This window comes from Colletotrichum acutatum (genome assembly GCF_030867785.1).
Source record: "Colletotrichum acutatum strain CBS 112980 chromosome Unknown BDZ83scaffold_202, whole genome shotgun sequence".
Lineage (NCBI taxonomy): Eukaryota > Fungi > Ascomycota > Sordariomycetes > Glomerellales > Glomerellaceae > Colletotrichum > Colletotrichum acutatum.
In genome coordinates, this window is record NW_026849196.1 from 1 (window position 1) to 15825 (window position 15825).

At 53.7% G+C, this 15825-nt stretch overlaps 7 protein-coding genes across 7 annotated transcripts; 4 read left to right on the plus strand and 3 right to left on the minus strand.

Moving 5' to 3' along the window:
- Nucleotides 1–66: 66 nt before the first annotated feature.
- On the plus strand, nt 67–828 carry BDZ83DRAFT_724479 (uncharacterized protein; the record flags this gene model as incomplete). Its single annotated transcript, XM_060512659.1, has 1 exon — nt 67–828. The coding sequence occupies one exon, from the start codon at nt 67–69 to the stop codon at nt 826–828; it is 762 nt and encodes a 253-aa protein (XP_060358162.1).
- A 5419-nt stretch (nt 829–6247) lies between these two features.
- BDZ83DRAFT_592924 (FAD dependent oxidoreductase) lies at nt 6248–7618 on the minus strand (the record flags this gene model as incomplete). The annotated part of the gene is made up of 2 exons (XM_060506581.1): nt 6248–7043; nt 7167–7618. The coding sequence occupies 2 exons, from the start codon at nt 7616–7618 to the stop codon at nt 6248–6250; spliced, it is 1248 nt and encodes a 415-aa protein (XP_060358163.1).
- Nucleotides 7619–7813: 195 nt separating this feature from the next.
- Nucleotides 7814–9018, plus strand: BDZ83DRAFT_172720 (short-chain dehydrogenase). The gene is made up of 3 exons (XM_060501476.1): nt 7814–8186; nt 8240–8401; nt 8458–9018. The coding sequence occupies exons 1-3, from the start codon at nt 8001–8003 to the stop codon at nt 8869–8871; spliced, it is 762 nt and encodes a 253-aa protein (XP_060358164.1). The 5' UTR covers nt 7814–8000; the 3' UTR covers nt 8872–9018.
- A 1196-nt stretch (nt 9019–10214) lies between these two features.
- BDZ83DRAFT_172782 (TATA-binding protein-associated phosphoprotein) lies at nt 10215–11178 on the plus strand. Its single transcript, XM_060501477.1, has 3 exons — nt 10215–10535; nt 10627–10886; nt 10961–11178. The coding sequence occupies exons 1-3, from the start codon at nt 10496–10498 to the stop codon at nt 11066–11068; spliced, it is 408 nt and encodes a 135-aa protein (XP_060358165.1). The 5' UTR covers nt 10215–10495; the 3' UTR covers nt 11069–11178.
- A 324-nt stretch (nt 11179–11502) lies between these two features.
- Nucleotides 11503–12271, minus strand: BDZ83DRAFT_724483 (uncharacterized protein; the record flags this gene model as incomplete). The annotated part of the gene is made up of 2 exons (XM_060512660.1): nt 11503–12068; nt 12220–12271. The coding sequence occupies 2 exons, from the start codon at nt 12269–12271 to the stop codon at nt 11503–11505; spliced, it is 618 nt and encodes a 205-aa protein (XP_060358166.1).
- A 142-nt stretch (nt 12272–12413) lies between these two features.
- Nucleotides 12414–13792, plus strand: BDZ83DRAFT_642490 (PRP38 family protein). The gene has a single exon (XM_060509618.1). It carries the CDS (start codon nt 12747–12749, stop codon nt 13521–13523), a length of 777 nt encoding a protein of 258 aa, XP_060358167.1. The 5' UTR covers nt 12414–12746; the 3' UTR covers nt 13524–13792.
- Nucleotides 13793–15738, minus strand: BDZ83DRAFT_684681 (amidase signature domain-containing protein). Its single transcript, XM_060511243.1, has 2 exons — nt 15561–15738; nt 13793–15500 (listed from the first exon to the last, which is right to left on the minus strand). Exons 1-2 carry the CDS (start codon nt 15682–15684, stop codon nt 14095–14097), a joined length of 1530 nt encoding a protein of 509 aa, XP_060358168.1. The 5' UTR covers nt 15685–15738; the 3' UTR covers nt 13793–14094.
- Nucleotides 15739–15825: the final 87 nt, after the last annotated feature.

A 15825-nucleotide genomic window follows, 5' to 3' on the forward strand; every position in this document is an offset into this window, starting at 1 on the left:
ATCATCTGGCTGGTCACCATCTCGAAGGATTTATACTCGGCCCTCACGCACTCACACATTATCACGATGCCTTCACCGATATTCAATAAGGGAGTCCGTCACCCAGAGGCTCTCCACACCCGCAAGCCCTCCCTCACCAACTCAGTCTCCAGCAGTGACTCTTCATCAACACAATCAACCCGCTCAACAGCAACCATGCGCCACACAAGAGTCCTCGACTTTGACCCCCTCTCACTACACCCGACCTTCCACGCACCGCCAAGGCTTTACGAGCGGCCCTTTATCCACAACTCACAGGCCATCGAGGACGAGGTCATCAGCTCTTACTTCTCCAGCCAAGAGGCAGCCGCAGCCGCCGAAGACAAGGCAAAGGCCTCCTTCGCCGCCGCCATCCCCGACATGCCCGCACCGCCCGTCGACTCGCCGCGGACGCCGATTCAGCAGCAGGAGAGGTCCCGGGAACACGCCGCCGAAGGCGACGACTACTTCCTCTTCAAGGTCCAGCAGCACATTGCCTCAACGAGACCGCAACTGCCGCGCTCTCACTGGTCCGAGTCCACCATTAACACCTTGGCATCTCAGCATGACGATGACGACGATGACGAGGAGGACTCCTCCGAGGACGGCAGCTTCGTCGATGAGGAGAGGCCCGTGAGGGAATCGCAGTGGCAGAACTTTTCTATCAAGCGCAGCTCGCCTTCCACTGTGCGGCGACCGGCAATGAAGTCCCTCGACAGCGTCGAGGACTTCATCAAGCGCGGTGGCTGGAAGAGGCGCGGCATTGTCTTTGAGCAAGAAAGCACCCGAACTTCTAATACATTGTTCTAAGGAACACACATCCATCTACTCAACTCTCACTTTCTCTTACAACATTTCACCAACACTCATCATCGACTACTTCATCGACATCATTCACTCTCCCAACATTTCCTATCACCTATCTTGGGCAGCAAAAACGGCGGGAAACACCTCTGAGGAGGGCGGTCTTAACGGCTTTCACGACAGCGGGCGCATCTTTTCATGCTTTATTGTTCCTCAATATCTCTTTTTACCTTTTCCCAGCGAGCCTCTTGATTTACGTCTCACTTCTTATCTGATATCCCTTTTTTCTCATATTTTGGGCTATTCAGATTGAATCCCTCTCACCAATTTTCTTCTGTAAGACTACGGCACTTGGAGGTGCACGGAAGGGGAGGTGGTATTCAGGTTGACGTCATTTTTTGAGACGCGGTTCATCATTTTGGGGTATACACCAAAAAGGGGATCCTTTTTTTTCCTACGCACGCGCACGCACAGGCGAACTGTCAACCAGGCAAGCAAGGGTGGGAAACCTGCCTACTACGGCAGGACACCGAGCCTGAGGAGGAGGGAACACGGGTATGGGGGTGTGAACTGGGTTAGGCGGGCTGGTCCAGAAAAAAAACACGGCACACGCCCCGATATAGCATCATCTTCATATTGTAATTTTATTCACGAAAGAAAAACCCTGGCATATCTTTAGCGCTTGCCAGGCTCTGTTCTTTTTGGTTCACAACATCACGCACACAATTCTCTGGTACCGATGATCGATAATGTGAAGCAGTGATGCCGCGATCGGGCAACTTTTTGCCTTGGAAGTAAAAAGGCCCTCCTCACATGAGAGCAGATGGATACCCGTTGTAAAATCGGATGCAATGCATTTCGTGTTTCTGACTTCATCATCAAGGTCACGCACGCTGCCCGATATTCCCAACTGTCATACCTTGTTCTGACGATCATCTTTTCGTCTCATGCCGAGTCAATGCCAAGCACCATCCCCTGGTTGTCGGTAGGTAAGAACTAGGAGAAAGAATGAAGGAAGAATGGGTTCGAACAATTGGGCACCTGACTGACCTGGTTCCGCCGAGACGGGAACTTAGTCAGTGAACCCTTTTTTTTCTTTTTTTTTCACTTCAACCCCCGGCTCAAAATAAGAGTGACTGGTTGGGCATCTTTAAATCGTCCCATCAACCCTTGCGACGACTCTATCCGCAAAATGACAAAAGAATGTGTCCGCGTTATTCCTTGCCCGTGCCGCTGCAAGGTACCGAAACAGCCATTTAGGCTTTTGTCCTGAAGCCCGTAAGGCCGCCCTTTGGAATTTGAGTAAAGCCTCAAGCCCCGGATCCGACCGAACTTTGATGGCAACACGGAACCCACGGCGGCTCGGGCGTGTATTTCGAGGATGTGACCTTACGGCATCCGTACAATGTTGCACGTCGTGGGCCTTCCCTCACCGACGGGGACTTGCGAGTGTAACGCTTTGCAAAAGTTTCTCGCCCAATACCATTTCCCTTACGCACGGGAAACATGGTGCTCTCTGCTGCTAGACTATCCGCAAACAACGAATTTCACAGGAGACGGACGGACAGCTAGCCTTGAAGGTTGTTTTTGGGTCCGGCACCCCCAGTAGGCCCGAATCTCTTGTGCCCTACGGATTCTCCCTTGAGTTCTCGAATCTTTACCAATCAACGTGTCCCGTGAGCCTGCCCGTCCGGCGCCCGCTCTTGTATCTTGGGAAGAGACGGACATGAGCCGAGCCTTCCCACCGACTGGCCGAAGTCTCCCACCGGAGGGGAATTGGTGATCTTTTTTGCAAACAAAGAAAACATGGGCCGGCCAAGCCCGGAGCTGCTGGGGGATTCATGACTTCTGGTCTCTGATTGGACAACCGCCCAACCCACCGCGTACATCTTCAGCTTCGCAGGTTTCGCTCTCGCCGTAGGTGTGTGTTCAATCTTCACCGGGAGCAGATGATTACGAATCCCCTTTCTTGCTAGTCTAGACTCTCTTCTAAGGGATCTTTGCTAGTGGGGTATTTCTCGTTTCCCGTGGAAGGTTGGGGGCAGGATGCCATCGAATGTTTCCACGTGGACGTCCAAAACCTCATGGCGCAGCACCTCGTGCTCGCGTCTCGGTTTTCCAGGTTGACAAGTTTGCCCGTCTACTTTCACCACCCACATGGCTGTGGCTCTTGGATGTGACGCTGCGGAAGTGCTGGGATGGCTGTGCCTGACAGGCACAGAAGCTTAAACATAGAGACAGGCCCCGCTGTGCTGGCGACGGCGGCGGCGGCGACGGCGGCGTGGACAAACAGCTCCCAGCTCTCCTCCGACGATACCACCTGATGCCGAAGCCTAATGGTGCTTAATGAATTCTTCGGATTCGACAGCTCACTGCTTGTGGAACCCAGACATCTTGGCATGGTACGGTAGTTTTGAAGCCTTTTCGAGTTTCCTTGGGCAAACCAGGAATTCAATTTACGCCCCTGTCGCGCTGAACTCAAATTGTTTCTTCAAAGGTCAAAGGTCAAAAAGGGTCAAAGCTCCCAGGATTAAACTTCATCACGAGGGTGTCGGGATGCCAAATTAAGTAGGCTTACGAAAGGAAGCTACAGACTTTACGACCGTAATTCCCGGCAAGACGGGCTTTTTCGGTCTTTGAAAGCGTAAGCCTCCTCGGGATTGAACATGAAGATCTCGCCCGTCCGTGAGACGGTGAGACACACCTTTTCTCGTGATCGATAGTACAGTGATGTAGGTCGCGCTAGCCAAGGCACCCGCAATGCCGAGCACCGCCTACTCCGTATCCGTACAGAATATCTGTTCGGATCCGGAAGACCGTTTGCGCTTGCCAAAAAGGTGCATTTGGTGTAGAGATCTCGTGGGAGGTAGCCAATCGATTCGGAATGGGGGGATGGAGGCACGGTCGTTTTCCGTAGGTGGATTTCTCACGATTCTTCAGCTGGTGTTGTGGGAGTGGTTCACGTCTAGCGGGGTTGGTCACATCGACCGTCGTGAGAATTCGTGACTTGAGAGGTACCTGCGATACTAGTTCTGCATGATGAGTCGTGCATGGTTTGATTTCACCCTCGTGGACCGTAGCGGTGTGTGATTGTGTGGGTGGGTGGTGATCTTCATCCTCTGGGTCCCAATGGATCATTGGATACGGGTAGCTACCAGAGCCTTGGAAACCAACAAAAGCTGACAGACAGCTCCAGTGTGGATGACTGACTTCATCCCCCGCTCGGGCTGCTGGGTACGGTGCACTACTTGCGTACAGATGCACACCGGACGATAGTAGTGTAAGTGTGATGAGCGGATGACATCGCGTGGAAACTTCAAGCGGACTATGTTTATGAGTCGTGACAGCTTCTAGAGAAAGAGGGGAGGCCCGTGCCCGAGAACCGTTGCTGACGCATCACATTTCACGCGGCACATAACTGCCGTGCCAACGTCAGTACCTATTCCTTAGGCTGCTGCTGGGTTGCGGGCATTGATGGGACGAACATCATCATGATTGCTGCATTGTGGTGGGCGATGTGTCGAGGCCAAAAACTTGGAATTCACAATGGCTGCCCGGTAGAGGATAGGTCATAATACTATTCTGGAAATATAGCACCGAAGGAAAAGGAGATGAGAGACAGGCATGCACATGAGGCTGAGTGACCAGACATGCAGGTACCCGTGGCCCCGTGCTTCCTGATTTGCGCGCCCTCGCTTGAACTGTGGCAAATTAAAGAGTCTCGCGGATGCGACACACAACGGAGCCTCAAAAAGAAAAGCCAATAGCTTTCTTTCTCTCTCTCGGACTTTCTCCCTGGGGCATGGAAGGAAAGCTCCCGGAATACTGCAAGGGAGGCCTATGATAGCCTATGGCCTCAATTGCAGGATGAGGCTTGTTGCCCCGGGAAAGCACATTGACAGGGGACACGAATTAGGACAATGATGAGAGATTAGGCACTGGGGGTGGCGGTTATTAACAGAACCGAACTATCGGTTTTCACTGATGCAGTCAGCTTGCTTCGTCTGATGTGAATTCGTCACTCTACGGCACGTGAACACTACCTGACTGCAGTACTAGACCAGGGGATGAACGGTTCATTGGGTCCAGAATCCAGGAACAAGGGATGACACATCATGATAGCGACAGTGGGAAGAAGATGGGAATACGGAGTTATAATGGGAACGTTGAGGAGCCTCTAAATCCGCTCCACGGACTATGTTAGCAGCAGCAGCTTGGGTCGACCAAACAATTGGCCCTTGGGAGGCACGGAGAGGATACAAAACGGACCTGCCGCGGAGAGCGGCGCAAAATTCCACAAAGGTGAGCTCCGTTGCCCAGGGATTGCAACGCCCGACGCAACCAGAATTCTCCAGAAATTAAGCTACATTTTTCTATTCATGTGTCCATTCGACGAACCCCCATTTCGGTGAAGAGATTTCTCTTCTGGACCTTTCTGGACCTGGTTGCCTGTGGTTCACGATTACAGTTCGCACTTTCACAGTCCACCTTCGTCAGCCCAGCCCTGGCGCGAGGTCCGTCATGGCCTCTTTTTCCACTGTTCTTCTCATATTCTGTTGTTCACTAATCCCCACAATAACAACGACAACCTCGGGTGGGGTCACGATCTGGTCAGTGACCCATCATCGTTTCTTTTCCCGCCGCCTCACTAGTTCACGCGGTGGGCACCCTCGTCTTCTCAATACTTAGCGTACTCCATCGACTTGGACCCAACCACGGGCCGCTATTTCTGGGCGAATTTTGGCAGGGCGAAAAGAGAGTTTTCTGCCGTGTTTTACAAGAAGAAACGAAGGATACGATGGGCAGAAAAACGGCATCTGTCCTGTTTGTGACTGCCGACGGGAGACAGATTCATCAAACATCACCCTGCCGCATCCGCGTCCGCCTTGTAAAGATGCAAATTGGCAAATTGTAATGGTTTTTTCTTTCTGCCCAGCTCTTGACATACAGAAAAAGAGCCGATGTAGCCGCGCCAGCCGGTTCCTTCACAATTTTACCTCCCCCCCCCCCCAGGCGTTTCGGCTTTCGAGGAGCAAGTGCTGTCCTACGATGGAGACTGGTCGGTGCTTTGCACACCTACACACCCTCACGACGCAAGCGCGATGGGCGGCTGCTACTAGGGCATTGTCATAGCACCCGTGCCGTTGTGAATGCCGCTACGTGTGTGGGCTTTCCAAGAGTCACGAGTGGCGATGTGGATGTAGGTGCTGATCGTGATATCGGCGTCGCCTCATCGATCTGGTTTAGGACTGGGAGCCATTGCGCTCACGGGACCTTGGGCAGAAGTATTTCCAAGGAAATTCGAGAGGAGCCTCCTTTCAGATGGTATTGCCTGCCGCCTGGTCATCATCATCATCGAATCTATGATAGGTTCTGCATGAACAGCTAAACCAAGCGGGTTAGCTGAGCACAAGGCTGGCGACCCTCACGTCAGGGTGAGCCTCGATATATCGGCGCTCAGCTTTCGCCCTTGCATAAGCTCCGCCATCACCTTTCCCGTCCCGAGACTCAGACTGATGCCCCAAGGCCCATGCCCCGCCGCGAGGAATACACCGCCCTCGGCACCGGTGCGCGTCGCGACGCCCCCAAGCCTGTCGTCCGGGATCCGGGTCAGGATGGGAGCGCCCGAGTCCGTCACCGGACGGAAACATAGACCCTCCCGGACGACTTCCAGGTCCGATCCGCTCTCGTTGCTGTCCTTGATGATGCACGCCGCCGTGCTTTTAAGTTTGGCGATGGCTTCAGCGGAGATGGGTGCTTGGCCTGGTAGAGGCGGGAGAGGGGTGGATGGCGAGTTCAGGCCGGCAATGTAGACGTTGCCTCCGATCCGCGAGAATAGCTCCGGCGAGAAGCCGGCGCCGTCGGTGCTAAAGATGGCGTGGCAGGCTGTCGTAGCCTTCCGATTCTCGTCACTCGATTCTGAGGGGCTGGGCTTTGGCTTCACGACGAGCGAGTGCCCCGCGAGGCTGGAGATGGGCACCTGTAGTGATGTGCCGGGAAACCGCTGGGAGAAGACGCGAGGCGACCAGGCACCGGCGGCGATGACTATGCGGGTGCAAGGGACATCTGTCTCTGTGGAGGATATCGTTTCTCCTATTCTGACCGAGGACAGTTCGTCGCGAAGGTCGGTGTGGATGGAGAGGACTGTGGCTGGGTGGTGTACGTGAACGCCGGCAGATTTGCATTCTTCGAGGAGAAAGCGGCATAGGCGGAGCGGATCCCTGGTGATTGGATTTCAATACATGCTCAGCCAGCGTGTTGAAGTGGATTGGTACAGAGAGAGATAGAGAGGGTGTGTACAGCACATGGGTGCATGAGTGCATGAAGCTGGACTGGAGACGCACACTTGGCCCGTGGTTTCTGGTTCCCCGATGATCTGGACGTCATCGCCGTGCTCCCTCCTCAGCCATGGCGGCCCATCATTTGGATTCTCGAGGGCTTCGACAACCTCTGCTCTGCTCCCGCCGTCCCGTAACCAGTCGGCGTCTTTCTTGCCCTTCTTTACGGGTGCTGCTGCGTGACTGAATGTGGTGCTCGTGGACCAACCCCATTTCTCTCTGCCACCATGCTCCTCAGCAAGCTTCTTGTGCTCGTCAAAGCTCAATGCTCCAAGGGAGGCTAAATCCGGTGAAAACCAGTCTCTTGCGAGGAAGCCGCCTGCATACCCTGAAGCTGAAGCGAAGAGCTCTGGCGAAGGGTCAACAAGGTGGATTGTCGAGCCTGGTTGATGGTCTGCTAGGTAATGTGCAATTGATCGGCCAATGATGCCAGAGCCAAGTATTACTGTTGAGCTCATTGTCGCAGTGTTGTCAAGAGACAATGCCTTGTAAACTGTTGAAAGGAAGCTTAAAGCTCGAAGATGGAATCTCGAACAATGACGTTATGTCATGGGAGCTCAAGCTCAAGCAGACCGGAGCTCTCGACCCCGCCAAACTGATAAGATAAGGACACTCAATGCTCCACGCCCCGCTCCACGGCACAAGTGCAGAAACAGCAAGAGCGCTCCGCTGCATCGGAATGGCGCAAGCCTCCCAGTCAATCTTCGCGTTGCAGAGTCTTTTTTCTTCTTCTCCCTCTTGCTGCACTTCTGTCGTTGATGATAAATCGGGAATAAAATCAAATATAGCCACCAAGCCTGACTTCTCATATTTCGCACAGCACCCGACATCACACACAACATGGCCTCCAAGGTAATCATCGTGACCGGCGCCAGCCGAGGCATCGGCCTTGCCATCGCCCAGCACCTCATCCAGGGATCCCACAAGGTTGTCTTGGCGGCCAGATCCAAGGATCAGTTGGAGGCTCTGAAGGTTGCTCATCCCGGGCAGGTTGAGTATGTTGCCGGGGACTTGGGGGATCTCAAGGTAGGACTAGAAAATGGCTCCGATAAAGAGTTCAGAATTGACAATGAGTGCAGACAATCCCAAAGATCGCCGAGGCTGCGGTCAAGGCCTTTGGCAAAATTGATGGACTTGTCATCAACCACGGCGTCCTGGAGCCCGTCACCCGCTTAGCAGACTCTTCAATCGAGGAATGGAAAAAGGCATACGACATCAATGTGTTTAGTGGGCTCGCATTGGTGAGTAAAGACTCTGATTTCGTTCTTCTATGACTCTCTAACCTGACAATCTCAAGGTCCAAGCATCTCTGCCCGAGCTGCGCAAGTCCAAGGGCTGCGTCCTCTGGGTGTCCTCCGGCGCGGCCACTGGCGCATACGCCGCATGGGGAGCGTACGGCACATCCAAGGCCGCCATGAACCACCTCTCTGCACACTTGGCAGTAGAGGAACCAGACATCACCAGCATCGCCCTGAGCCCGGGCCGCGTTGACACTGCCATGCAAAAGGTCATCCGCGACACGGGAGCCGGACACATGGCCGACAAGGACCACACCTCCTTTGTGTCTGCTTTCGACAAAGGAGAGCTCTTCAAGCCTGAGCAGCCCGGCAGCGTCATGGCGCGGTTCGTCGTCAAGCCTCAGCACGACCTTTCGGGCAAGTACTTCAAGTGGCAAGCCGGAGAGCTTTCGGCGTATCATGATGCGGAGTAGAATAGTTCACTGGGGGTTCATTGTTAGCAAATGTTTTGTCATAGAAATGTACATAGAACAACATTGATAACAAGATGCCTCAGATGAAAGATGAAAAGCTCATATGTTATTCCACATTGTTTATTCAGGATTAGCATGGAATATGTTTCATCATCACTGGCAAGCCTTTGCAGGCGATATTGAAGAAATTTTCGCGTTTGCAGCTTACCTTGAACTAGAGACCTGTGGACGTGACATGGTGAGCAAAACTCGCAGTATCCAGCATGATAGCCATCGTCATCTGGCACCCATTATCAAGCCAACCAAGGAAGATATGAATCGGGTGCCCAGAATCGAGAGCTATCCATCGCTACTGGCGCTGTCGGGTGTATAGCAGTAAGTCGTTTAAATTGGCGGTATGCGCTTGCCCTTCCTGGAATCATTGTTAGCAATGCGGTCTCAAGGCTAGAACTGCAGAAAAAGAATGATTCATGGTGATAGATCAGGCGTTTCCGTTTGGCAGGAAGGTCATTCACCACTATGAGGGGAGTTATTCCTCGTAAGTTTGGGGCGACAACAAGACTCATCATATCGAGGGGAGGGCGGGAAAGAGGGAAGAGGAAAGACCTACCAAGTTCAATCCAAGCAATCAGCAGAGCCGCCGGCTGCTCCGAAATAAGAACGCATGGCCGTTTTCTGAGCTCTGCTGTTTGCTGATGCAAAAAAGAAAAAGAGGCTGAACCATCGTGGAATATCTCGTCTTTTAAGGCTAAGAAAAAATTTGGAGTGATTGGGGTCTGTTGGTCCGTGCAACGCGGAGCCACGGAGGTATCTTTCGCCGGCGCACCGCTGTCCTGTCTCTGAATGGAATTCGACTGAGGTGTGGAAAGTGCGCCCCACCATGGCGGGCCCAGGCAGTGACTGAGCCTTCACTCTGTGGCTCAGGGGCCCCTGCTTCCTCAAGGTCCGCGGGGGATTCAAATGCACTCGATGTCCCGCATCCCAAGGAGCATAAAAGACCCCACCAAACACACGGCCGGAGACTGAGCGAGCCAGACCTACAAAGTCGGCGATTAGCCTAGTCAATTTGCATGTCCACCCCGCCACCGCGTCTTCTTCACCACCAACTACCAATTTCCGTATAAGTCAACGGTTGACACAAGAATACCACGACTCTTTCCGCAGTTCCTCATCTCTGCCAAGGCCAAAGCCTGATACTTGTTGAAGAGCAAACGAAATCGATCGCGTTCCTCACAATCTCGCCAACATTACCAGTTTCATCGACACTGTCGTCTCACACCACAACCATGTCTGACCACGATATTGCGGGTAAGTGAAGATCGATCTTTCCTTCCGCACTCAAGCGTTCTTCATAAGACTTCCTTTACGTTCCGGGTTTGTGCCTGCCTAGTGTTCGCTGCTAGGCCTCAAAGGCGACCTGCGCCTTCTCTGCAAGAGCACCCAAATCCTACCGATGGTCCAGGTATAAGACGTTGCATGATGCAGCTTTGTCCGTATCATGCGACGGTCTCATTGCATCTCCTCACAACATTCTGTTCAGTGTGAGGAACAGTTACAGGCGTATTTATTGCCTGGGCATTTTTTTGGTGTTCGCTCAGCCTGATTCTCGAACTTGAGCGCTGACATGATCTTACTAGGCAACGATGACTTGTCCTTGCCCAAGGGTACGTGACTTCACCCCCAAGAGATGCTCGCTCTCATGGTGCATCTCTTGCTTCCCCTCGTCGGAGAATTTCAAACTAATATGTCACACAGCCACCGTCCAAAAAATCGTCACCGAGATTCTGCCGCCCTCAGCCGGCGTTGCCTTTGCCAAGGAGGCTCGTGACCTGCTTATTGAGTGCTGCGTCGAGTTCATCACCCTCATCTCCTCGGAAGCCAACGAGATCTCAGAGAAGGAGGCAAAGAAGACCATCGCGTGCGACCACATCACCAAGGCCCTCGAGCAACTGGGTTTTGCGGACTACGTCCCGGCTGTACTAGAGGCTGCCGCAGAGCATAAAGAAGTGCAAAAGGTATGTCGAGACTTTGCGCCAACCCGCGCACATACAAAGGCGAAGGGATGTTTGATCACTGACAACCTGCACAGGGCCGTGAAAAGAAGGCAAACAAGTTCCAAAACAGCCAGATCCCCCTTGAGGAGCTGGAGAGAATGCAGAGAGAGGCGTTTGAGGATGCCGCCAACCGCCACGCTTAGGCAATATCGGAATGACGAAAAGAATAGGAGTTGGCTGCGTTTGATTCCGCATTGTTTTGGAGTTTGGCGTTTAGGATACACTGGGAGAGACATGATGATTCAACAACGCTGACGAAGGCATGAATCCGGCTCGCGGGCCGTGGTGGGGTTGGCTTTGACGAAAACGACCCTTTGGCATATGGATTTCGAGTAGTCCTCTCGGCACATCAATATAAAAGCTCATATTGTACGGGTCCAGCAACACCTTTTAGTTTCGTTTGCTCCGATACGACGTCTCCTATCTGCATGAGTATACATGATCGACCTATATATATCGAATTCGTTAACATCCCTCATAACCGTTCTCCCAAAAAAATCAACAACGCCAAAGTTCCCATATGTATACATGGAAACCGCAATCCATGTCCCGTATGTATCCCATCCCAACGTCATATCTACCACAATCGTCGCTGGTAGTACACCCTCTCTTCGCTCTCCGACAGCCGCCTCAGCTCTTCCTTGATCAAACGCCGTCTCTCGGCCCGGCTGATGGGCTTCTGGTTCGACGCTTCGGGGTCCGGGTTCGCCTGGTCCTTGACGTTCCACCCGTTGATATTCCGCTCCCTCTCGTCCATCTTCTCCAAGTCCTCCCTGCTGACTCCGCCCTGATCCTCCTTCTCCGACGGCCCCATCATCTTTTGCCACATGTCGGATGTCCATCCCGCTGCTTTTTTTCCGGCCTGTTGCTTCTTTGACTGCTGCTGCGGCTGCTCCTGCTGTTGCTTCTCGGGCACTGTTGGGTTCACCTCGATGATGATCTGCTCCTGCTTCCCGTTCGCGACCCCGTAAAGCGGCACATTTTGCCCGTTACCTGCTCCTGCGTCCTTTAGATGCTCGGGAACGTAGTACGATGCCTTGGGTGAGGGTCGCGATTCGGGTTTGATGGCTTCGCGCAGCTGATTCAGCGTGCGCTGCTGAATTACGTAGCCACTAAGAAAGAGGGCCGCGGTACATGAGACGACTGTTGGATTTACGAAGAAATGCGTTTGCACGCAAACGCGGCTCGCCGCCTCGCGTGCAGGAACGCATTTGCTGAGATTAGCCTGTTTGTTCTGTTTGATTTGGGAGTTGCAGGACTGGAATGCGGGAACGGGGGGAAGGGCGGGTGTTACCGATGGCTGAGGAGATGAGGACGGAGACTTGGGAGGAGGTGAGGAGCACCATGGCAGCAAACTGTGGAATTTGGTAATAGAGAAATGGTTGTTCTTAGATTTTTCAATACTTCAGGTGGATGCCCGCAAGTAGTTTGAATGATTTGAGGATAATTTAGAGCTTCGGTGATGGCGTCGGCTTTTCACCCTTGGCCAGCGTCGCAGTCGTTAGAGGTGCGCGGCGTGAGCGTGAACTTGGAAGTGGGCTGTTTACTTGGTTCGCACGGCAACAATCGATAAGCGCCTTCCAATTCGGCACGGCCTCCCAACTTTTCCAACCTGCGTCACTCGCGAAAGCTCCCGTCGCATCACTGCCCACCCCACTACCCGAAGAGCTACCCTGGACGAAACGCGACTTCAACTCCAGCTAAGCCTAACTTTCATCGAGACTTCCTGCATCACGATCGATTCGCAGAATCACACGCCGAAACCTAGACGACAACACCCTACCTAATCTCCCTCCTGAATAAGAGACGCAAATCGCAAAGATGAGCAAACCCGACCTCGTCTATGCCGACGAGCGGCGCTTCCTCGACGAACGCGGCTCCTCGGCCTCTCTAGCCCCCAACGGCGAGAACCCAGCCACAATCATGGAAAAGGCCGTCCGCGAGCGCATCATCGACTCCTATTTCTACAAAGAGCAGTGCTTCGCCGTCAACGAGGCGGATATCGTCGACCGCGTCGTCGAGCACGTCACCTTTATAGGCGGCACCTCAGGCGTCACGCAGAAGCCCACGCCGTTCCTGTGCCTCGCTTTCAAGCTGCTGCAGCTCGCGCCGTCGGACGAGGTGCTGGAGACATATCTGAGTTTTGGCGGGGAGAAATTCAAGTACCTGCGCGCGCTGGCGTGTTTCTACGTGCGCATGACGAGGAAGGCAAAGGATGTGTACCTGTTGCTGGAGCCGTTCTTGGAGGATCGGAGGAAGTTGAGGCGGAAGGGGAGGGCGGGGACGAGTTTGACGTTCATGGATGACTTTGTGGATGATTTGTTGACCAAGACGAGGGTGTGCGCGACGAGTTTTAGGGAGTTGCCCAAGAGGGTTGACCTGGTTGATTTGGGCGAGCTTGAGGAGAGGATCAGTCCTTTAGGTGATATTGACGAGCTCTTGGATGACGAGGAAGAGAACGAGGAGAATGCAGGAGCGAATGGGGCGGACGAGTCGGAAGGGGAGGTAGCTGAGGATAGGAGCGGTGCTGGGGAGCCGATGGATGTGGAAAGGTCGAGGTCAAGATCGAGGTCGAGAAGCAGAGACCGGTCTGCTTGAGTATATGGCGATGGCGAAGAATGATACCCAGTCTCTTGCTTCTACTGAGCAGAGTACAAAATAGACAAAAGCACGGTTTGGATGCATGAACCTTATGGGCTATAGTGCTTGAGGAATCTATAACTGATCGATGTATCATACAATCATGACTAATCATTTAGAGATGCAAAAGACAAAAGAGTTCACCCCCCCGGTGCTGAACTGGGGGCTACATCTCTGGCGCTCATGCTGGGATTCGAACTCGGGTACTCGCTAAGCCTGTCGTCGAGTAGGCTGGTTGGCGTGAATAATTGGTGACCATTAACCATTCCACCACCCACGCCACAGTTTGACCCGACCCCCGACCTAGAGGGCGCCTGCTGTGCTGGTGACGAGAATGGAATTGAGTAGACCTATAGAGGCTTCTCTCGTGGCGTCGAGGTATCGGATGAAAGGGTGGGCGGGCTGACCCCCCAGGGTATATTCCATGTGTATTCTACTATACAGTACGATTTTTCCAGACCGTCGCCTCTCACACGGCGAGGCGTATTCTTACACAGTGCTTGCGAGCCATCTGGCGGTTGACTTATGATCAAGCAGACAGTTGACGAAGGAGATTCTTGGCCACGCTGAGCAACCGCTTGTCGTCCCAGTACTGACCGATCAGCTGGAGACCCGCTACACTGCGGCTACCGTCCACCTCTTCTTCCTTCGCCTTGATTTTGGTAGGAATGCTGATCGCTGGTAGTCCAGCCAGACTAGCCGGCACCGTAAAGACGTCATTCATATAAACCTGCACCGGTGTCTGCTGCTTGATATCCTCAATGCGCGGTGCAAAGGTCGGCGCAGTGGGACATAGCAAGAAGTCCACCTGCGAAGGGCCAAGCTTATCCTGGAGCTCGACCTCGTCCTTCATGTCGCTCAAGTCGAACTGCTGTTCGTCGTAGAGAGGATTCTCCAGTCTGAAAACGCGGTCAAAGTCTCGTTGGACGAGCTTGCGCACCCGCTGCGCTTGAATAAAGTAGTTATCCATCGCCTCGGAGCTCAAGCTGTAGGCACCGAGGAGGATGCGGCGCCTGACTTCCTCGCCGAATCCGAGGCCGCGAGTTTTGGAGTACAGGACCTCGCCGGCGCCGTCGCTCTCGTCGCCGCGGGTGCCGTAGCGTACGCCGTCATATTTGGCGAGGTTGGAAGATGCTTCTGCCGGTGCGATGACATAGTATGCTGATAGAGCGTGTTTTGTGGACGGTAATGATACCGGAACCACCTCTATGCGGGATTTCTCCAAAAGGTCTGCTGCGTCAAACCAGGCTGCTTTGATCTTGGGGTCCAATTCCTCGATATTGTATTCCAGGGGAATGCCGATTCGAAGCTGTGACCGACCAGCTGCCGTTTGGTTCTGCTGCTTCTTCCGGAAGCTCTTTGACAAGGACGTCGGGTCCTGGGAGTCATGCTCCGCGTCCAGTGCCATTCTGAAAATCAGGTCCTCGATAACGTCAACGTCCCTAGCAAGTAGACCAACGGTGTCCAAGGAGTTCGCATACGGAACAACCCCGAACCTCGACAGCATGCCATAGGAAGGCTTATATCCGACCACGCCGCAGTACGCCGCAGGAAGGCGAATTGAACCGCCCGTATCCGTCCCCAGCGCGACGTCCGCTTCGCCGGTCTGAACTGCCACCGCACTGCCTCCTGAGCTCCCGCCAGCAGAGGTGGGCGTCGCAGACAGCGGGTTGAGCACCGGACCGTGAATGGAGTTTAGCGAGTGGGATCCCATGCCGAATTCGTCCATATTTGTCTTCCCTACGACTTGAGCACCTCGTTCTCGGAGTTGGCGCACGATGGTGGCCTCGTAGGGGCTTTTGTGGGGGGAGAGGATGGCAGAGGAGCATGTTGTTGGCAGCCCTTGGGTCGCGATATTGTCCTTCACCGCTAGCTTGAACTTGTTCGCCGATTCGAGGGTTTCTTCGGGTGCAGCTGTAGTTGCTTCGGAGGCATCTACGGGTTTCGTGTTAGCTGTGGCACAATCGAGGTGGGATGGGTGGGCTGCCTTCGTACCTAAGCGGCACACGAAGTGATTGAAGTCATGGCGTGAGCGTCTCTGCTGTCGAGTATCTTGCGCGCTGCATCTTAAGCTCAATGGCCGCAGATTTAGCCGCGAGAGCTTGACGTGAGAAGACATGTGGCTACAATGGCCAGCCGGTGACGTTGTTTCATGTAGCTTGTGGGCTTTTTGGAGAGCTTCTCGTCTCGGTGAACGTTGGGGTCAATTCACCGAGGGCCGGTGCATGACTAAGCTCATTCGGAATGGATTTCAAGGTCC